General features: G+C 34.2%; 1 protein-coding gene across 2 annotated transcripts in view; it reads left to right on the top strand.

The window, feature by feature from the left end:
- RGS10 (regulator of G protein signaling 10) overlaps window positions 1-23,860 on the top strand; it is a 64,254-nt gene that overhangs the window by 15,558 nt on the left and 24,836 nt on the right. For both annotated transcript variants that reach the window (XM_031955946.1, XM_031955945.1), the window contains exons 2-4: window positions 1,985-2,103; window positions 4,305-4,391; window positions 21,891-22,034. In XM_031955946.1, coding sequence (XP_031811806.1) covers window positions 1,985-2,103; window positions 4,305-4,391; window positions 21,891-22,034 — 350 coding nt within the window. The remainder of the gene's footprint in view (window positions 1-1,984; window positions 2,104-4,304; window positions 4,392-21,890; window positions 22,035-23,860) is intronic.

Here is a 23,860-nt window from a genome sequence, read left to right as displayed (position 1 = left end):
CATAGCTTCAGTGATATTGCTGGATTAAAATGTATACAAAGTTTAGTGGCTCTTTGGCCACAGTTGTAAATTGTTTTCCAGAATGACCATGCCAATTCACAAGTCAATCTAGAGTGTGTCAATATGCCTGTTTTCCCACAGCTCCTTTAACAAATATAATTTTCTTTTTTCCTTCCCTCCTTCTCTCTCTCCTTTTCTCCCATCCTCCTTCCTTCCCTCCTCCCTCTCTCTTTTTTTTCTTTCTCCCTCCCTCCCTCCCTCCCTTCCTATCTTCCTTCTTTCCTTCCTTTCTTCTTTCCTTCCCTCCTTCCTTCCTCCCCTCCTTCTTTCCTTCCTCTTTCCCTCCTTCCCTCCCTCCCTCTCTCCCTCCCTTCTCTCTCTCTCTCTCTCTTTCTCTCTCTCTCTATCTGTCTCTATTTCTCTCTCTCTCTCTTTCTCTGTCTCTCAAGTTTGCTCAGAGGAAAAGGGTTTCTTTCATAGGATCTCAGAAATTAAAAGGAATTACAAAAGTCATGTATTCTAACATATATCTGTCCAAGAATCTCGCCCATTACATTCCTAACAAGTAGATACACAACCTTTGTTTGAAGACAGTTTACCAGGGGAAATCTATCTACTCCATCCCAAGATAGTGCCTTGCACTTATTATGCCTAAACTGCAACTTTGCAATGAGACTCATGGGCATTAGAAATCTTGTTTTCTTTGAATTACAGTATTTTAAATCTTGACTGTTTTTTTACTTATCAAAGTCTTTAAAAATTTCCTTAATACTGGAGAAAAGACACTGGGGGTTTTATATCTGGAAGCTAATCTGTTTACATTTCTTTTTTTTTTTTAACTATGATTTCTGGGAAATAAGCAGAAGCTGTGAAGTGTTGTTTTTTAGCAGGAGTGAATGGCTTCATTTAAAATAATTTGAAATAATCTAAAATGTAATCAGTTGTGTGGATTGGAAAACAGTAGAAGTATTATGAGCAAAGTAATGGAAACATTACAAGGGTAAGAGAGGTATTTAGTTTAATGCCACAGAGAGTGGGAAGTCAGATTAGTCAATCCGAACTTGGCAGTAGTTTGGAAAAATGTGGGCTATCTGATAGTTTACTGTATGTATATATTTATCAGACTGTTGCAGTTTGACAGCACAACATCAAGTTAAGGTTTTTTATTTTTGTTTTTTTTTTTTGGTTGTTTTTATTTTGTTTTAAAGCAGGATCAGGTTCTGGAGACATCTCAAATCTGGGTTGAAAACTAGTGGTCAAAGACATAGATATGAATGCCCTGAACAATGAACTTCTGGGAACAATGAACTCAAGATATCCACTTTTATTGACAAGACAGTTAACTAATGAAACTTTAGCAAATTACTATACAGAATTTGCTATGTAAAAGAATAACAGTAATGTATGTTTTATCATAAGAATAGTCTAAGTTAGTTGTTGAGTAAGATAGTTTCCAACATTAATGATTCTCAAAAACTTTGTGTATTATATACTCACGAAATATACAGAATATTCCAGCATTTTTTTTTTCTGTAGACAGAAATTTCCAATGAAATTAAAGTAATCTAGGAGTAGAATTCAAAGATTTTTAAAACATGAAATAATGGGGGGAAACTATCAAAGAAAGCCATTGTTTCTGTGGAATGAAACTCATTTTAATTTGCTTTCATTTTAATTTTCCCAGTAGCCATAGTACCTGATATATATAGGCACTTAATGATTGTTTATTAATTGATTAGTTCTACAGCTTTCTTTTTCTCCCTTTCATATAACTCATAAGTAGTAGAATCTGATCTAGCCTTTTAGATGGTAAAAACTAAATGGTCAAACTTTTTAGTGAATCTAATTGAGGTAAGGGAAGGGATCCTTAATACTTAGAGCAGGTACAAATAATATTGGGTAAGATTCAAGTTGTTGTTGTGTTGTTGCTTTTTGAATGATCTGTAACATGTTTTTGCTTTGGTTTTTTTTTTTTTTTTTTCAGATATACATGATGGTGATGGGACTCCTAGTAGCAGCCACCAGAATGTAAAAGGCACTGCAAAATGGGCGACCTCCTTGGAGAATTTGCTTGAAGACCCAGAAGGAATTAAAAGATTTAGGGTTGCTATTTTTACTACTGATATTGACAAAAGATATTAAAATGATTAGATAAATGTCTTTAACAAAAACAAAGACCAAAGCTTAGTCCTGTGTGATATGTCTGAAAGACTGAAAAATTTCTCATTTCACAGTCATTGATGAATTGAAAATGTTTTCATTAGGAGAACTTTACTAAGAGCAAGCAGAAGATAGTACATTTCAGATATTATGTGCCTTGGGATAATGGTGGGGTGGATGGAGAGCAATATTTATAGGTGATTAAAGAATCTCTAGCTCTTTGATTCCAGGTGGGAGAATGAGCCTGTCTGTCCTAGTCTGGGTGCCTGCTCTAAAAGTCTTATTGGAACCATAAGAGCTAAAAGGAGCATTAGACATCATTTGATTCAGACCCTTAATTTAACAGATGAACTGTTAACTGATAGAAGAATAGAAAATATTTTGTGGTACATTTCGAGTTACCTCAATATTCACAGAAAGTACAGAGAATTTAGTGGAAAGATCATTGGAATAGGAGTCAGAGGACCTGCATTTGAAGGATGACTTTGCTGTTTACTATTTATAGAATCTTAATCTCCCTGATCACCTAACCACCTTGGTCTTATTTAAAATAAGAAGTTGGGACCAGGATTTGAATGTCAATTGTTGATATCAATGGATGCCTCCAAAATCCTTGAGGATTTTTGAATATGTTCTCCAGAATTCTTAGATACTGTCTCTCAGATAATCTATTAATTTTCCTATCAAGATCTTTCTTTATGGCATAGTGCCCTGCACATACAAGTGTAAATAAGTGTTTATTAATTGGGGGGAAAAGTAAATGAAAAGATTGGATTAGAGTATCTCTGAGGTTCATTCTGGCTCTAAATCCTATGAACTATGACAGCAGAGGAAAAAGTGGGTTGATGTAAATAGTGAAATTAATTTCTTTTACTAAGGTATAGCATTCATGAAATGGTAATCTTTCCTAAGATTTGATTGAGAGTCAAGTTGTCATATTCTACTGTTAACTGATCAAAAGTACCACAAGCAAACACAAAAGAACATGAAGAATCTGTCTAAGCCAACCTACTCTTTGTAGTCAGTTGATTAAAAAATCAAATAGGATAAAGGAAATATCACCCTACTCTGCTATGTTCAGCTAGAAGCTATAAAGCAACTTCAGACCTGTTGTATGTTTTAGTGAGGAAATATTTGATAATTATGGTATGGTATTATGGAGAAAATGATGAACTGAGAATCAAAGAATGGGATTCTAGTTCCTTACCTGTTGTATGAGCCTGGGCAAGTCATTCCCATCTCTCTGAAAATTAGTTTCATCAGCTATAAAATGTCTGATTAGATTAGAGAATACCCAAGATCCTTTTTACTTCTAAGATTTGATGACTCTGAGTCAGTTACAAAGTAACTCAGAGATCATGTAGTTTAATCCTCACTTGAATTATGAATCTCCTTTGCAAAATATGGAACAAATTGCTTTTCTGGACATTTTCAGTGATGGGTAACTCAGTAGCTCATAAAGCAACTCTATTTTGGGAGGTGCTCTAATCATGAATAAGTTTTTACTTAAATTGAGCTGAAATCTGCCCCTCTGTAACTTCTTCCTACTGGCCTTAGTTCTTTACACACATCAGGAACATACCTAAGAATATATGAATGACACCTGATAGAAGAAGAAAATAGTTCTATTAACACCCCAAATGATCATAGCACACAGTTTGATTTTTTTTGTTTCATATGTGAAAATAAATAAAAGCATCTCAATTTTAAAAATGTCTTCATCATTTCTTTCATAGATAAGGTTTATCTATTGATATCTTTTTCTTCTCTTTTAAAAATACTCTTGATTTTAGAGAAACATACCTCGGAATCTACTTTGTTTAAACATACTAGAAAGAGCTACTGTATTTTCCATTTTAATTTATTTTAGGGTAATTTATTATTAGTGAGAATTTTTAAAGAAACTTGCCCAGTTTTTCCTTTTCCTTATGACATCAGAATCAGCAAATCCAAATGTTTATAAAATCTAAGATAATCTTATTAGATTTTTAAAAATCCACTGAAAACAAAGGCATTTGCTATGGACTTACTAGAAGATGATTGCACCGTGTTGCATAGTTGATCAGTTCCATGTGAAAGAAATTTTTGAAAGAGAGAAACTAAGTTGGGAGAGTGTATAATGTTTTTCTTTTGTTTCTTCCCAGGAATTTTTGAAAAAAGAATTTAGTGAAGAAAATGTGTTGTTTTGGCTAGCATGTGAAGACTTTAAGAAAATTCAAGATAAGAAACAGGTATTTCCTTCATTGCTGTTATCAACCAAGAATTTCTGTAACAGTCTCATGGGATATATTGTTTTTCTCTCCTTGAAAAAAATTTTTTGAAGTAGGTGTAACTGTCATGCCAGGACACATTTGTAATGCTTAAAGAAATTGGCGCCCACTATTTGGAATGTGTTTGACATGTTTCTTGTATTTTGGAATGTGTTAAGAGCATTGTATTTGGAATCCTGAGATGGGCATTTGAATCCTAATGTCTTGTACTTACTAGCTGTTCAATCTTGGACAAATTGCCAGTAATAATAATACCTGATATTGATAATGTACTTTACCAATTTTAGAATGGTGATTTTCCTGTCATAAATCTATGAAAAAAGATGTTTGAATATTATTATCTCCATTTTATACATGGGGAAACTGAAACTGACATCCTGTGACTTCCCAAAGTTAAGTAGCCTATAGTGGTTGAATTAGGATTGGGTTTCTATTTCCAGGTTGTGTTGCTCTTTTCACTGTACCATTCTGCTTTTCTCTCTGTATGTATGCCAGTTTCTTCATTTGAAAAATGGGCATAAGAATGTTGCCTTACTCAGCTCATATAATCTGTATAAATTACTTTGTGAGTATAAATTATTATGTAAATGGTGATACTCCCTATGTTATCCTGAATAAGTCACTTAATCTGTAGCCTAATATTACTTATATATAGAATGAAGAGGCTGATGGACTCTATGGGCTCAGAGACCTTTTCTAGCCTATGGTCTTCTGACCCTAAGTAGTCCATATTAAAAAAGAAAAGGATGGTTTAATCTAATGTAAAATCATGACAACTCTCTAAGGCTAGAAAATTGTCCAAGAGTTGTAGTCTATGTTGGAAGTAATTTTCTTTTTTAGGAGTTCCCTTTGCAATGAAATCCTGGGTCTAGAGTCCCCCAAATAAAAATAAGAATCATAATAAAAGAAGATTAAATTAACAGAATTTCAGAGTAAAATTATTCTTTATGTAACTTAGAGTTTGATTTTGCCTATAGCTTTTGTTCTTTGAACAAATTACCAGGATGTCTTTCTCTTACTGGGCCACATTAAGAATGCATACAAGACATAGTAAATGGTAACCAGATGTTTAGAGATAAAAGCCCTGTGCATTGTTAGATACATTGTGAATTATTTAATATCCATTTTTATGAAGCATCATGCAGTTCGCATCCACTCTATTTAGAGCATTTCTAAGTGTTCTTCCTGGCAAATGTGTGTTCTATAATATATTAGGCAATTTGTATTGTGTGACCTTAAATGGATTTCCATGGTCATAGAATTCATCACCATGGACAAATCTTGGTCAATGGCCTCTCTTAATTTAGTTATGTAAGTCTACAGGAATCATATCTTCCATAGGCATGACCATACCTGAGCCGATTTTTGCCGTACTTTGAAGGGTCTATGAATTCAGATTGCTAAGAGCAGTACACTAACAAAGCCTTGGAAAATCAGAATGTATTGGGAGACTGCATATGTTTACATTACCATTGTCTTTATAGTGTCTGTACATAGGCAGATTTTAAACTGGAAAGAAGTAGGGAAGTTTAAAAATATCATGAGAGCAGCAAGAATTGAATTGAACACTTCACATTTGAAAGTAAATAGTAGGAGAGCACTGGAGATGCAGCTAAGTGGTTCAGTGGATAGAGTACCTGCCCTGAAGTCAGAAGAACCTGACTTTAAATTTTGTCTCAGCCACTTAAAAGCTGTGACTTTAGGCAATCACTTAACTGGAATTGTCTCAAAATAGCAATAAAAACAGCTAATGTTTTAAGAAGAAAAAAAGAAAGAAATAGCAGGGATGAATTCCAGGTCTGAATTTATGAATTGGTATTTTAAGCCCTTTAAAGTTTACATGGCCCTTTCACAAAGTGACCTCATGACAACCCAGTATAATAGGCACTAGAGGTATTATTCTCATTTCACAGATGAGAAAACTGAGATTCGTAAAAGTCTTGCTGATTGTAGTCACATAGCATGTAGCAGAAGCAAGATTTAAATGTAGCCTCCTGATTCGATAAAGCAAATGCTCTTTTTGCTAAACCATGTTATCTCCCTAATTCATAATATGTGCTTTAATCTCATTTACATTTAAAAATTCTAAGGCCTCCTCAAAAAGAGCAACAGATTAATCTTTTAGTCTTTCAGGGAAAGGTTTTATGGATTGAGTTGAGTAGTTGTGTTAGAAAAGTATTATTTTGGTTTTGGTTTTTAAATTCCCCTATGAATGTAAGTCCAGCTTTATTGTATGGAATAATCCCATCACGTGTTTCTTTTCAGTGCTCAGCGTTAACTTAGTGAGCCTTATAAAAGATATGAATGGACAGTTTTGCCATAGGGAATGAAAAACAACCCTACTATGTGTCAAATGTATGTTCTGCTGCTCTTACTCCAGTAAGAAAAGCATTTCCAAAAGTAATGTTATTACATTACATGGATGATATATTGGGATGTGCACCTGAGGAACAAATGTTAGAAGCATGCCTACAAAAGACCATAGAAACACTAAGGAACTACAAATTGCATATAGCTCCAGAAAAAATTCAAAGACATGCTCCTTTTCAATATTTAGGATATCAACTAGGAGAAAACTTTGATTTTATGCCACACATTTTAGGAAGAACAATTTCAGTTAGAGGGCATTTGGAGGAGGAAGACTGGAATGATAAGGACTTTTAGGTCACTATGTGAGGATGAATTGAATGAACTAGGAATGTTTAGTCTGAAGAAAAAAAAGAACTGGGGATGGGAGAGAAGGATGGAAGATGCTTTCTCTCTTTAAATTACTCAAGTTTGCAAGGTGAGGAGAGATGACTTTTTCTCCTTGGTCTCAAATGGTGAAACTACACTGAATGAGTGGAAATTGAAGAAGCTAATGTAGAACAATTAGAGGTATCTAGGAATGGAATGAGCTGCTAAGGTTGGGAAAACAGATGTGGATAGGGAAGTGGTTCTCCTTTCTGAAACATTCAGGTGAAGTCTGTGTGACTATTGGTTCAACTCTCAGAGCTGACATAGCAATTTAAGGTTGACAAAATCATTTATCATATTACTCAATCAATAATTACTCAATTACTCAACAAACCTTTGGGTAGGTACTATAGGAATTATCCATTTTGCAAATAGGGAAACTGAGGCTCAGAGAAGGATTATGTGACTTGCTTATGATCACACAGCTAGGGTCAGGAATTCAAATCCAGATCTTTGAGAATCCAAATCCAGCTCTTTCTCTGGTTGCCCATCATGTTTTTCACAGTTTTTTTTAGAATCTCGAGAACATCCTCGTTCAGTCACAGTTGAATTATACAGCCACTGAAACTCTGTGATTCTGTATATTTCTACACTGGAAGAATTGGGCTCATGTGAATTGTAAAATTACGCCTATCACATTTATTACTGCTCTGGAATTTTTCCATGATTTTTTTTTCTCTGCACTGGCAAATGAAGGCAATTATCAAGCCAAAACGAAAAAAATTTCAAAGTAAAACAAAAAAACAAAGAGCAACTAACTTTGGCCTCAGACAAAGCTGAAAACTGAAAGGCTTTGTCCTGTTGGTCTCTCAAAAAGTAGATTGTTGAGATAATTGTCTCAATTCTCCTTTCCAACACACAGACACAGTTTCAAGGGTGCAAAAGGCTCAACCCAGTTCTGAATAGATAAGTATTTTGTTAGGATTCTTTATTTAGAAAAGCTATTCATTTCAATTATACTATGTCCTGCCTTCTTTTACACCTCTTTCCTAGTGTTCTTCAAAGGGAGAAAAAATGTTTTTTCTTCATTTTCTACTTTTCTCTTGGGGAGTTTCTGGCCCTTCTAAAAATATAAATAAATAAGTAGGACTGGAAATTTAAAAGAGCTAAAAGAACTAAGTTCTTAGAAATTTCTGTTCCTGCCTTTTAATTTAATGTTGTTTCAGCTTCTGGGAATTTCAAGTGGCATTTATAGGATAAGAAGGCCATCCCTCAATCTGCTTTTTGTTTTCAAATGTAAGGGGTCTGATGCCCTTCTGTTTGCAATGGACTTTGTAGTATTTAAATTGCTAAATAAATTTTACTATTATTAGTATTTTTGTTACTGTTCCTTTGTGTCCAATTCTTTATGACCCCATTTGGGGTTTTCTTGATAAGGGCATCAGGGTGCTTTGCCATTTCCTTCTCCAGCCCATTTTGCAGATGAAGAAATGGAAGCAACCAGAGTTAAGTGATTTGCCCAGAATCACATAGCTTGTAAGTATCTGAGTTAGATTTGAACTCAGGAAGATGAATCTTTCTCATTACAGCCCCAGACTCTGTCCAATGTTAATATTAGACTTAAAAAGGTTTGGTGCAAGTTATGCTTCTTTCACATCTCCTTCATAATTCTCCATTTCTTTCCCTTGTGAAACCAGTCGGTGAACTGCCACTCATTGGTTGAGCTTTAACATAAGGTGTTTTGTTCACTCTATCTGACTCCTAGGAGTATGAAAGGAGCAGAGGGATGGGATGAGGCTGGCTTTTTTTTTTTTTTTACTGGCATTCAGATTTTCCAAAAGTTTGCACTAATAGGAAAGAAGTCCAGGCAAACCGGAGAGCCTAGGAATGTCAGACTCATTCTACATGATGTCAGCCCTGAAAGACATGAGAGATTTGAAAAGGGAAGTCAGTAGGTAGTTCAAAGCTACAGAGGGATCTGGGAACAAGCTAGATCTTCCACCTCACAGTCAGGACCTTCCTCACTTGTACCATGTTTTAATGAATGATAACCTACAAAAGTGTCACTAACAATTACAAAAGTCATTTGAGGAAATAAAATAAGATCCCAATTTCTTTTTGTTAAAAGTTCATGCACAATCATCTTTTTTTATTGTACTGTGTTATGAAAATACTTGTTTTACTCCATAAATTAAAAATAAAAATTTTAAAAGTACCCAGAAGACTTTAAAATTACCTTGATATTTTTTAAAAGTACTGCCATTCTCTCTCTCAAAGGCTTTCATGAAATAAATGTCACCACAGAAATCCTGAATAGAGTCAGCTCAGGCCAATCTTGAGGAGGAAAAGCAGCATATAGAGTGGGACATCTTGGGAAAGATGGCATTTATTTGTTGGGAGAGACAAACAACCATGGGTAGTACTGAGGACACTTAGCTTCTTTGAATCTACAGATGTCCACAAGCCACTTTTCTTTGTCTCTTGTTCGATATGGAGGGGAAAGAAAGGAAGCAGAGAGATGCAAAGTTCTTTCACTTCCTAGGCATAGAATTAAGCAAAGATAATTTCTAGGAGAGAAATCTAAAGCTATGTTGTCATTAATTTCTCAAGTGGACTGGGACAACAGGGTTTCCTCTTTATTTTTGCCATTAGCAAGGATAATTATGAATTATTCTACTTCATTTCAGTAGAAGTCATCAGCTTATTGAAAATTTCAGATGAAAAGTATTTCGGGGTGGAGGGGGGAAGATTACTGTGTAACTTTAGATTTAAGTGCTGAGTGGATACTTATGTGCATTCTTAAGAGGGAGTGTAGAGGCTTTACATGATGCATTTACATTTCGTTATCATCTGAATAATTAAAAACTTTCATCTAATCTAAATACTTTAATCTAATCTTCTGGGAGACCCAGAGGAAAGTCACATAACTAGTAAATGACAAGGCTGAGGTTTGAATACATGTCCTTTGATTCAAAAGCAAATGCTCTTTTTGTTGTACCACCCAAGCTGTTCTCTTTAACATAAATAATATTAATGCCATGACTTTTTATAGAGCCTTTGGCTCTTTAAAGAATCTTCAAATCCTTTATTTTATTTAATACTGTAGCATCACTGAAAAGCAGATAGGAGAAGCTCTGTTCTTTTTATTTTAAAAGTAAGGAAACTGGGGCCCACAAAAGATTGTGTAAGGTTTATTGATAGAATTGGATGCTGAGCTGCTTCAGCCATTTTAGTCACACCTGATTTTTCCCTATTTGTGGTTTTCTTGACAAAGATACTAGAGTAGTTTACCATCTCCTTCTTTAGCTCATTTTGCAGATGGGGAAATTGAGATAAACAAGATTAATTGACTTGCCCAGGTCAGTGTCTGAAGCTGGATTTGAACTCAACTCTTCCTGAAGCAGACCCTCAATCTACTGTGCCATCCATGATAGAGCTAGAAAAGAATCTAAGTTGTCTGACTTATTGTCAAGTAGTACTTTTTCTGCTGCCACCCACTGTGGATGGATGGAAAATACTTTTCAATAATTATAAATAGGGATGCATCTTAAAATGTCCTTGAAACTTGAGTTCAAGGCCAGTCTTTGTTATATACTGACTGTGCAGGCACATCACTTAACTTTTCAGTGTTCTAGGCCAAAGCTTCTTTTTTTTTTTTTTTCCTTTTCTTCTTCTTTTTTTTTTATTATAGCTTTTTATTTACAAGATATATGCATGGGTAATTTTTCAGCATTGACAATTGCAAATCCTTTTGTTCCAACTTTTTCCCTCCTTTCCCCCACCCCTTCCCCCAGATGGCGGGTTGACCAATACATGTTAAATATGTTAAGGTATAAGTCAAATACAATATATGTATACATGTTCAAACAGTTATTTTGCTGTACTAAAAAGAGTTGGACTTTGAAATAGTGTACAATTAGCCTGTGATGGAAATCAAAAATGCAGGCGGACAAAAATAGAGGGATTGGGAATTCTATGTAGTGGTTCATAGTCATCTCCCAGAGTTCTTTCCCTGGGTGTAGCTGATTCAGTTCATTAACACTCTGTTGGAACTGATTTGGTTCATCTCATTGGTGAAGTCGTCCATGTCCATCAGAATTAATATTGATATAGTATTGTTGTCGAAGTAAATAATGATCTCCTGGTCCTGCTCATTTCACTCAGCATCAGTTCGTGTAAGTCTCTTCAGGCCTCTCTAAAATCATCCTGTTGGTCATTTCTTACTGAACAATAATATTGCATAATATTCATATACCACAATTTATTCAGCCATTCTCCAACTGATGGGCATCCACTCAGTTTCCAGTTTCTATAGGCTAAAGCTTCTTAAACTGTGGGTTGTAACCCCATATGGAGTCCCGAAAATGAATGTGAGGGTCATGAAATTGTGATTTAGTATATGTTGGATTTGTAAAACTATTTTATATACCCATATACCTAGGGTCATGCAAAAATTTCTCAGGTGAAAAAAGGTCTTGAGTGAAAAAAAGTTTAAGAAGTCCTGCATCTAGACAACTCTCTGAGATTCTGAATTGGAAACATGCATTAATTGATAAGAGTTTCTTCACTTGGGAATTCCATCTACTAATGAAATTTTGGGTTTTTCCCCAGCTGTATCTCCTTTGCTTATAGCAAATCTGGGAGGGAGGGATTTGTATACCTTGTACATATTTATTAAATTATATTATATTATTATATATATTTATATATATCTTTCTCTTAGAGGTGTATGTGTGTATTTATTAATTTATTTGTGTAGGATATATTTAACAAATCCCCTTTGTAAGAATAAAGGAACTGAGACATAAACAGATTTAAGTGATTTTTCTCATAATCACACAGCCAGATTGGGACCATGTTTTCTGATTCTTACTATATGGTGCTGCTTCTCTTACCTATTTGTGTATATTCCTCACATTTTCTAAATGAATGTGTGTGTATACACACACACACACACACACACACACACACATATATATGTATATATATTATATACAATTAAGGTTTAATCTGTAGATTTCTTTTGATTTCATTGTATCGGTTGCAACCATTTGAAGGAAAGATCTTTGCACCTACAACTAAAGTTGTGAAATGTAATAAATTCTTAGCATTGTTTGGTCAGCCTTCTAACACAGCTTGACTATTTTTATGATTACTTTATATTTTTAAACATTATTTAAAAGTGCTTCTTCTACATGAGTTAGCATATAGGATATATTTAGCAAAGTAACTTTTTATCTCTTAATGAACCATGGAGGAAGTCCCTAGACTGTTTTTTTTTTTTTTAAATTCATTCCTTGAAAGTAGCTGAATGTGTATGATTTATAGTAAAATATATAGAATCAGAAAATACTCCCAGATCCTCTCAACCCCCTAATTTCTTGCTTGCAAAATTGGGTGATTGAGGGGATTAGGCAGAAGCAAAGAAAAGAATTCCAAGTCTTTTCTAATAGAAATAACAACAGGTATTCAATTTAGTACTGATAGGAGTTATTATCAATGAAGCTAGGACCCTGGTTAGGACAAATAATGAATTACCTTTAACTGGTTACATTATTTGAATTTTCCCTATAGATTTCCATTGGGCTGGAAACAGTGAGCATATTTTACACAATTTTGACTTTAAATAGGCTAAATCTGAATACTTATGTCCACTTCAAGGGATTCCTTGTGTTAACCAGGAGTTAGCTTCAACATGGGCCTTTGGAATGTATGTGATATCTTTCCATCATTTGCTGTTTTTGTGAGTAAATTCATGTGGACTTGGCATTGGCATATGTATCTGTTAAATGCCAGACCACATAATAAAAGATAAAAAGCTATTTGATTTTACAAAATAGGTATATGCCTTGTGTTAACTCTTGAGGCAGAAGTACTTTTAAGGAATACATAAAAATATGAAGTACAATTCTTGGAATATAGATATTAATAAATCCATGTTGAATGAGTAAATGACTTCTTTAGGCATCAATATAGTCAGTGCATGAGAATTCTCTGATAGTGGAAAATATTTCCTTTTCAAGATGGTGGAACCCTTTAATGGTGGCAAAGAGTCCTGGATTTGTAGCCAGAAGATGTGGTTTATATTCTGGTTCTGGTATTTATTAGTTCTTTGGCCTTGGCCAAATCATTTAATATCTCCAAGTCTTAGTTTTTTCATTTGCAAAATGGGGATGATAACACTTACATTATATATTTCTAAGACTACCTAAGGGAACTTGCACAAATCACTGAGTAGTTCTCTTAAACTGTCAGTTATAATGAATGTGCCAACCTGAATTGATAGAGGGAGTCTCTCCTTTTTTTTTTTTTTAAATGTTAATAATTATAACTTTTTATTGACAGAACCCATGCCTGGGTAATTTTTTTTACAACATTATCCCTTGCACTCACTTCTGTTCCGAATTCTCCCCTCCCTCCCTTCACCCCCTCCCCCAGATGGCAAGGAGTCCTATACATGTTAAATATGTCACAGTATATCCTAGATACAATATATGTGTGCAGAACCAAACAGTTCTCTTGTTGCATAGGAAGAATTGGATTCAGAAGGTAAAAATAACCCGGGAAGAAGAACCAAAATGCAAACAGTTTATATTCATTCCCCAATGTTCTTTCTTTGGGTGTAGCTGCTTCTGTGAGGGATTCTCTCCTTATAGGCATCCCGTATACCAGTTAAATTGCAACTATAATCTTTAGACCCCATTAATTACCTCCTAGGATGTTATGAAGAAGGTACTTTGTAAAGTGCTATATTCATTTGGAAAACAGAGTAGGAGACAAGATCATGTTTAATCCCATTTCTCCTGCAAATTCCTGTTGCCTTCATTCCCTGACCCCTGGTTCCCTTGTGTCAATTGAATATATAGAGCTATATCTGTGAGTTTCCTTCTCCCTCTAAGATTTTGAGATTTTTAAGCATGTGAATAAGGAGCAGCACATTGGTTACAGTCCTATCCACCTATTGCATCAATAAACACTGCAAATTTTTAGACAAATCTTGTTCTTCCCAAATGATTGTGATTGCCTTTATAAAATTGATACATATGAACATAATTTTCAACTCTTGGCTTCTGATTCAAACATTTTTGGAGAAGGAATAATGAAACTTAATACTTCAGTCATCTGTGAGCATATTGCATTTATGACATCGCATGTCTCTTCTGCCTTAATAGATAACCTTTAAGAGTTTCTGTGGTCAAAAATATTTTTTGATTTGAAATGAGCCCCCCTATATGTAATGAGCCTATTCTGCTTCTGCCTCCAGTGTATGCTAGTTGTATGAACGTAGGCAAGTCATTTAACCTCTTACTACCTGAGCAACTCCTTAGACTATTACATTATTATTATTTTTTGACATTGAAAAAATAAAGGAGCAAAGAAGGAAACATCTTTTGCAGCTATAAAAAAAGCTCATTACCAAATAAAGAATAAAGAGGTTCATAGAAGATAAAATGAAGTTTTGATTACACAAAATTAAAGTTTTTAGAGAAACCAATGCAGTTAAAAACCAAAAAGGAAACCTGGGAATAAAAAACATATATTAAGTACATTGTATTATCTTCTTTATAAATATTTCATGTGATGGTTCTAACAACCCTGTGAGGTAGGAGCTATTGTTATCTGTGTTTTACAGTGGAGGAAATTGAGACCGACAGAGGTGTCTTACTAAGATCTTATAGTCAGTAAGTGTCTGATGATGGATTTGAACTCAAGTCTTCCTGACTTCAGGCTCAAAAATTTATCCAATGTACCACCTAGCTGCCTGCATTACTTTTGCCTTTCTCTTGTGAAGAGCAGAAGGACATAGTGAAATGATCCTTGGTCTTACTATTAAGAGACCTGTGTATGTATCTGGCCTCTGGCACTTACCAACTATGTTACCTTGAGCAAGTCATTTTTCATCTCTTAGCCTCAGTTTTTTATTTGCAAAATGGCAATAATACACACTCTTACTTACCTGTTTCATAGATCTGTTGTGAGGAAAGCTCTTCACTTAACTTAGTTGACTATAAGGTATTGTTATTCCTAGCAACCATAAAGATCAATCAATTAGCAAGCATTTATTACATCCTTATATGCCAGACATTGGGCTCAGTGCTGGGGATAAAGGGATTCTTATTAAACCTGGAGACCCGCTCTCAATTGTATTTTCCAGGTAGTTGGAGGGAAAGAAAGAGAATACTTAAATACGAAGACTTTTTTGACTAAATCTTTTCCTAAGTAGAGCTAGGCAGAATGGTGTGTATTCCTTGGGAAGTGGCAGGTTCAGGGTGTGGAGGAGAAAACACAAGGTGTGGGCTCAAAACTTGATTCTGTGATCTTATGGTCTGTCATAAGCAATCTTATGTAAAAGCTGGGTGATCACTTGTCATATAGGCAGTAGAGGGAATTTTTGCTTAGTTAATTTAAATATTGGACACTACAGCTTCTGAAGTTGCTTGTAACTCTTAGATTTTGAAATGAATGTGACATGCAGAGAAGTGATTTTCAGCTAACTACCAACTGTCATTATTGGGAATATATCAATATATATTAGAATCCCAGAAATTTAGAGATGGAATGTGTTTTATAGAATGATTTACCAAGTTTACATCCTGGCTATATTTCTTCCTTTCATTACTTTAAATAAATTAGTCCTCTTTTCTGGGTTTGTTTCCTTGTCAGAAAATGAAAGGGCTGGATTTAATGGTGATGATAAAGGTACAGTTGGGGGCCAGAGACACCAGCCCTATCAGCAAATAACTGCAGGAGCTACAACAGGGTTAACTAAACACCAGAAAACTCACTAAAATAGCCAGACATGCTTCTTCTTTTTTGTGAACTGTTCAGTGCTTGAACACAGAGTATTCCCGTGACTTGTTTGTGGTTGACTGTTTCCCTTTTCAGTCACATTTCTTTTCCTGGCCAAGATAAGAACTGGTACTGAAACTATTCTGACCAAAATGTACAGCACAGAAAAATGCAGAAAATGGCAAAAAAAAAAAAAAAAAAAAGAAAAGAAAAAGTTAATGGTCTACAGGCAAAGCCGTAACTAGTATAAAGAGTCCCTGACTACTGCCATAATGTCAGGGTAGTTATGTATGGGAAAAGTCCTGAGGCATACTCAAACACACACACATGCATATATGATACATGTTGTACACACATGGTATATGTATATGCACAATGCACACTCAATATACATATATGCACACATGGGTAGAGATATGTGTTTTGTGTGTATATATGTAATATAGCTATATATGTCACCTGATGCACACACAAACCATAATGTTCACTACTACTCTGAAAATCCTTTGATATATAGTTTAACTGGTAGGACTTCCCCTTTCTACTTCCATTCATTTCCCTCACAGATTACTCTATTACCTTAACTTATTTTCAGTTTCACTCTTCTTCTAGGTGTCTATTGTAATCTGATCTCTCCAGAATACGGGGATGGAGAAGTATGGTGTAGATCATAAGATAAACAGATCCCAAAATGTGATCTTACTTGGAATCCTGAGAGATGATCCTATATATACTTTGCTAATCCTCTAGTACTTGGAAACATTCAGTTTTTATTAAGGATAAGAAGGGTCCCCAGAAAAAAGGAGATGATTTTAAAATTTATCTTATAGTGAGGATATGTGGGGGGGAGGGTGGAGAGTATAAGAGAGTTCATAATTTTATTGACTAGGGCAAGGCCTGAAGGTCTTATGATTTTTAAATTTTAAAGTTTGATTCATTGAGATTTTTATAATGTAATATTATCTGTACCTTTTTTTCCCTCTGTCACAAATTAATCATTTTACTTGAGAGATTTGTTTGTTTTAAGAATAAACATCTCATTAGCATCTCTTCCAAAATAGGGCTTCTTTTCACTTCAATTTTGGTAAGGTGACTTTTTTTCTTTTTAAGCAATTTCCTGTTTTTAAATTCCAAACTTAACAAACATTTAATAAGATGAGAATTTCAAAAAGAGGATTGTGTGTGAAATTGCAGTTTCTCTTTTTCAAGACTTTCAAGTATGTGACAAAGTCTTATGTGTTTCCTTATTTTCTTCTTTAGATTCTCTTCTATGATTTAAAAAAATGCTTCAATGATCTTTTTTTCTCTTCCCCACATTGAAAATAGAGCAACAAAACTCTTAAAACACACACACACACACACACACACACACACATATATAGTTAAGCAAAACAAATTTGTATTTTAGCTATCTCTAAAAATGTCTAATTTTACATGTCAAGTTCATCACTTCTCTCTTAGGAAATGAGTAGTTTATATTATCATCTGCCCTCTTTAATTGTGGCTAGTTTTTGTATTGATTAGAGTTCTTAAGTCTTTAAATGTTGTTTGTTTTTACCATCTTTACTATGGTATTGTATCTGTTATTCTCCTGGTTCTGCTTACTTTATTCTTTAATTCATATAAGTCTCAGATTCCATCCCTTTCATAATCTCTTTTTTTCTAATTATTTTTTTTAATTGTCAAACATTTTTTTTTTTTCCTCCAACCTCCCTCTCTTTAGGAAAAAAAAAATCCTTGTAACAAATTAGTATAGTCAAAGCATAACAAATCCCATATTGGCCATTTCCAAAAATATGTGTCTCATTCTGCATTATAGTCATTCAGGAGTTAGACAGTCTTCTCTATTTTTGGTCCTCTGGAATCATGCTTAATTTTTGCATAGACCAGAATGTTTAAATCTTTCAAATTTGGACAATGTTAATGCATTGGCTTCCCTTAAAAACTTTAATTTTATGTACTCAAAATTTTTAATTTAATCTTCTGGGATCTTCTTTATTTTTTATTTTGGTAATGAACTTTCTTCCTTTTTATAGCTGCAGAAGTTGCCTATTTTCCCATCATCCATCTAAAAACCATAATTTTCCTTTTTTAAAAAAATCTTTGCCAATCAGATGAGCAGGAGGTGGAGCCTTATGGTTTCTTTAATTTTCATTTCTTGAATTATTAATGATTTTGAACATTTCTTAAATTGGCTATTGATAAGTTGGAGGTTTTCCTCTGAAAATTGCTTGTTCATTTTCTTGACCTTAATCTACTGGATAGTGTTGTTTGTTCTTTTGTATTGAATCATTTTTTTTTTGTACATTTTGGATATGAGGCTTTTATCAGAGAAACTTGCTGCTGGGGTCTTTTTCTAGTTAACTATTTCCTTTTTGGTTTTTAACTGTATTGGCTTCTCTAAAAACTTTAATTTTGTGTAATCAAAACTGTTCATTTTATCTTCGATGAACCTCTTTATTCTTTATTTGGTAATGAGCTTTTTTATAGCTGCAAAAGATGTTTCCTTCTTTGCTCCTTTATTTATTTTTTTAATGTAATTTTTTATATCTATGCCTTGGGTCTTTTGGGGCTAGTTTGAGTATTTGGTGTGAATTGTTGTTTTATACCTAATTTCTGCCATATTGCTTTCTAGTGAGTCTTGATTCATAGTGAGTCTTTATTGCAGAAGATGTCTTTGGATTTGTTGAACACTATGCTATTATTTTTGCTTTGTTTTGTAGATTTGTATATATAATCTATTTCAGTAATTGGTGCCTCAGTTTTTTAACTTGCAACAAATAGTTTTGATGATATTGTATAGTTTGAGAATTGGCATGCCTCTTTCTTTTCCATATATTTTTCATATGCCCTTTGAGATTTTTGATATTTTGTTCTTCCTAAATTTTGTTACCTTTTGTCACTGTCTAAAGTAATTATTTGGTAGTATGATTGACATGACACTGAATAAGTCAATTAATTTAGATAGTATTGTTCTTTTTACTATATTAGTGTAGCCTACTCTTGAGCAATTAATATTTCCTGGTTATTTAGATTTATTTTTATTAATTCTCCTTTCTATTTTAAATGTTTAAACATTTAAAAATGTTTAAATAGCATTGAAATTTATGTCTCTTGATTGATTTCTTCTAGTCTTAGAATCTTTTTTCCTTCAAGGTTCTATATGGATCATTTGGAGTTACTCTCTTCTTCTTAGTTCATATCATAGGCTATTTTCAATGCATAGAATTTATCATGTTGAGTATTTTTTTTTCCTGTTTACTCATAGGTTCAGCTTCATTTTCTGGATTGGGATTATAAACTCAGATCTACTTCCTCCTATAATCTTGGACAGTGTGAGTAGGCCCAGTTTGGTCCTGGGTACTTGTGGCTAAGTTCAGGCTCCATTCTCTGTAAAAGTTTCTTGGTTTTGGCATGCGTTTCTGGTGGTTTACCTTAGGTTTGACCTGAACCTCTTCTATGTCTCATTCTTGCACAGTCTAAATCTGCAGCTGGCTCTGGTCACTGGCCCCAAAAAGATACCGATAGTTCTGGTAGGGTGCTGTACTAGCCCTGGCTCTTTCTATTGTTCAGCAGCAGTCTGATTTTTGTTGTTGTTTGGACATGGGCTAACTGGGTGCTAGTCTGGTTCTGTGTTAGCTTTTTGTCCTGATGAAGTGCTGATGGGCTCTGGATGTCCTGTGCTGATTACTGGTCATGCCCTATCACCTGCTTCATTTTAGTCACTAGCTTCCCGGGTGCTACTACAGCCCTGTAAGCTAGAATATAGGCTGATTAGATCTGAATATGAATTTGCTCTCATTTCCTGCCGCAGGTCTGGGCAGTTTGTGCACTATACTTTCTGCAGATGTACAGAGTCTTTACAGGTTTCTAGAAAACTTGTGAAATTCTGGATAGAGGATCTTATAGTAATTTCTCTTTGGTGTTCTTTGTAGTTGTACCTTTTGGTACATTTTTTAGGGCATTCCTTGAGAGTATTTATCAGGGTTCTGGAACTAATATATTTCTGCATTAGCCAGAAAACTCAAAGTAATTTTTTTCAAGCATGAGGAGGTACATGATTAGACAATGTAGTATACTGAAAAGAAGATTGACTCTGAAGTCAGAAGATTTCAGTTCAAATCCCAGCTCTTCCATTTACTACCTATGTGATCTTTGGGAAATCCCCCTCTCCTTCCTTTATCCCTGCTGCTTCCCAACTCTGTGATGGTCATGACTTCCAAGGTCCCTTTAAGCTCTCATTCTGTGACCTCTTTTCTTGTTTCTATCTTTGACTGGAATGGGTCTCCCACTGGAGGAATTTCAAAAACTACTCAAACTCTTTTCCAGGCAGTCTGGTATCTCAGTCATCCCAGGTGGGTAGTAGCAGTTTTCTATTAGCTTTTCCAAAGTGATAGATAATAAAATTTTGTAAGAGCATGATGAAGGTTTTTTTTTTTTTTAAGTCCAACATGACAAAAATATATTGAAAATCAGAGGTCTATATGACTGGCTATCTTCCAGCTTCTGGTAACTTATATAGCTTCTCACCCCCAGTAAACAATTCATTGACTTTATACCTGGCACAAAAATTTATATCAATGGGATATTATACACAAACACACACACACACACACACACACACATATACTACCACCACCACCACCACCACCACCACCACCAACAACAACAACAACCAAGACTCTTTCTCTTGGTTTAGTAGTTTGCTTTCTTATCTGCAGAATGAAAGAAAGGCTTGAGCTGGATGGGATCTATCTATCTCTCTATCTCTCTATGTTTTGGTTAGTCAGCTGATCTACAAGGAAAGAATTTTGGAAAGAATCAGACAAGAATTGTATAGGGTAAGAGAATGGGTGTAGAGGTTTCTGATCCATAGTCAGCAAACAGAGCTTTGTGCTTTATTTTTTATTTTTATTTTTTTAAAACAGAGCACAATGTACTACAATGTAATTACAAAGATTGTATGACATTGTTACATTGTTCATGGATTCATTGTTACAAAGATTATATGACAACAGCTGTTGTGACTTTTAGTAATAATACTAGTTGACATTTATATTGCACTTTAAAGATTGAAAAGTATTTTATGTGTGCAAATCATTCATCTGTTACTTCAGTTTTTAAATATCCTTGTTTAATTTTTGTATGAAAAAATCCTTCATTGGAGCATTCCCATTTAGTTCCACAGTTCCCCCCTGCCACAGGATATTCCTAGATTTTCATTTTATCTTTAAAAGCATGTTGTATTTTTCACTGTTTAACCTATTGGCCTAAAAATAAATATTTTTTATTTTTAATAAATATTGGCCAAAAAATAAATATTGGCCAAATATAGTTTGGTCTTGGTAATGTAGCAACAATATCTCATGAATGGTATGAACATCTGGGGCTAATACACTGAGCATCTATTTGTCATTTTACACTGGTATCCTTAGCATGTAGTACCCATGCCCTATATGTAGTAGTCACTTAATAATTTTTGTTGAATTTTTGTTTTTTGAATGATGTAGAATTTCCTACTAGTCTAACTCACTAATTTTCATATCATGGATCTGATGTTTCATTGCTTCATTTGGACAGTGTCTTAACTCTGAAACCTTGTATTCATTAGAGGCATTATTTCTGTTCTCATCCACATCAGTAAGAGTATTCAGTAAAAAAGCCAGGTAATGTCAGTCCCTTTTAAGCTGTTATTCAGGAAGAAAATGAGGGTTAAAAGTTACTGTTACAAGTATAGATTAATGGGTCTGAGTCTGAAGGAAAAAGCAGGGTGAAATGCATTATGTTCTTTCATGTGGCTGTTCCTTCTGGTTGCCACATGCATAGTATTAGGAGATGATGACAAGCCTGAAAAGATTGTAGAAAGAGCCATAGGTTCTTTGTGTGTGTATGTGTGTGTGTGCGCGCGTGTGTGTCTGTGTGTGCGTGTGCGCCTTTGCACACATGTGTATAGGCAGATGATAATAAGTGGATTTTTATTTTGTTTTCTTGTAGATGCAGGAAAAAGCAAAAGACATTTACATGACCTTTTTGTCCAGTAAAGCCTCCTCACAAGTTAATGTGGAGGGACAGTCTCGCCTAAATGAGAAGATCCTAGAGGAACCTCATCCTCTGATGTTTCAGAAGCTGCAGGACCAGGTATTGGAGTTCTTTTTTCAACTGACTCTTAAAAATGTTTTTTTTTTTCATTTAACAAAAATCTATGATGCCATTCATAATTATAGAGGATAAATGATGAAATATCTATTATAGAGATGTGACAAATTTAGTAAACAGAATGAAATATGTGTATTGTGTGTGTGTGTGTGTGTGTGTGTGTGTGTAAAACCATTGAGGGAATTTGTTCTTTTTGAATGAATATTTGCTACAAGGAATTTGTTTTTCTTTTTTTTTCTTTCTCTAATGGGGTAAACATGGGAGGGAGAGATTTCTGTGAATTTTTAACAATTAAGAAGTTGAGGGGGTTACTAAGATATAAAATGTTGCATACATTTTCATATGAAGTCATAGTATTCTTAATTTTACTTAAAATTACTTAATTATACACAGTATACTTAATTTTACTTTAACTATAACTTTACAGTATACTTAATATTACTTTAAGTAGTACTTAATATTATTTAATTTTACTTTAAAATTACTTAAATTTACTTAATAAATATTTAAATTTACTTAAAATTACTTAATTTTACTTTGTTACAAGAGACCTATAAGAAAGTAGCATTAATTTTTAAATGTTTATAATAAAAAAAGCAAAACATATCAATAAAACTTTAAAAACCCCAAAGATCTATTTTCTTTCCATGGAAGGGAATTTGTTACCCTCTAACAAATTCTAGTCAAACAAAGCAAAATCCTGCACTGGCAATCTCCAAAAATTATAGACCACATTTTGCACTTCAAGTTGCACAACGCTTATAGTCATAAGATAATCATAGGAATAGACCTTAGAGGCAATCATTTCATGGATAGGGAAACTGAAACCCAGGTTAGATGGGACCCAAAGTCCCATGGAGGATAAGAAGCAGAGTTAGAATTTGCATCCATATCCCTTAAAGTATTAAAGCCACATGTCTGTTACATCCATCCATGCATGAATGGTGTCTCAAAAGTCTTAGGACAGTTGTACATTTTAAAACTTAAAGCTGTAAGATGTAAATTGATATAAAATTTACTGAGCACTTTCCTCATAACAATAATATGTAGTGGGAAGTGCAAATATTTTTACATTCATCATTTACAGATGAGGACACTGTGTTCACATAGCTAATGTGCCAAGATTCACACTCAAGTCTCCTAACTCAGGGTTCAGTGTTCTTTTCATTATAAAAGACTTCATATTTCTGGTTTTGGGAAAAAAACATATTTGCAATAAATCATTCTCTCATTGATGCTCGATAAATGAGGTTATTAAACTTCCAAATTTTAGGCTAAACTTATAGGTATGGGATACCAGAATATTGCATTAATTATACTTTATTCTGAATACAGCATGAAGTAAATACAGCAGTGATGTCTTATTTGAAGAGTCAGCTAATAATGATATCATCACATGTGTGAGTGTAAAGAGCATTACAGTCTATGAAGACTTGCCTTTGGCTTAATTTCCAAGCATTCCATTTCAGATCTGCAAGGGACTTTAAAAGTCATCTTGTCCAACTGCTTGTTACAAGTGGCGTTCCATTCTGATCACTATATTCTAGAGGTGGTCAGATCAAGGCAGAATGCAGTAAGATGAGTGCCTCTTTTTTCTGGCTACCATATTTTTCCTAATGGAACTTAACACTGTATTGGCAACTGAGTGATCTTTGTGATTCACATTTTGAGCTTGGAAGTCCATGGAAATCTTCACACATTCTATTTTCTAGTTCCATCTCCCTCCCTGTACTTGTACAAATGATTGGGTTTTTTTAACCTGAGGGCAGAACTTTGTATTCCTCACTAATATGTTTATTATAAGAGAG

The sequence above is a fragment of the Sarcophilus harrisii genome, chromosome 2 (genome assembly GCF_902635505.1).
Source record: "Sarcophilus harrisii chromosome 2, mSarHar1.11, whole genome shotgun sequence".
In the NCBI taxonomy this organism is placed as follows: Eukaryota; Metazoa; Chordata; class Mammalia; order Dasyuromorphia; family Dasyuridae; genus Sarcophilus; species Sarcophilus harrisii.
Note: the sequence above shows the minus strand (reverse complement) of the source record. Positions and strands in the feature narration are given on the sequence as shown.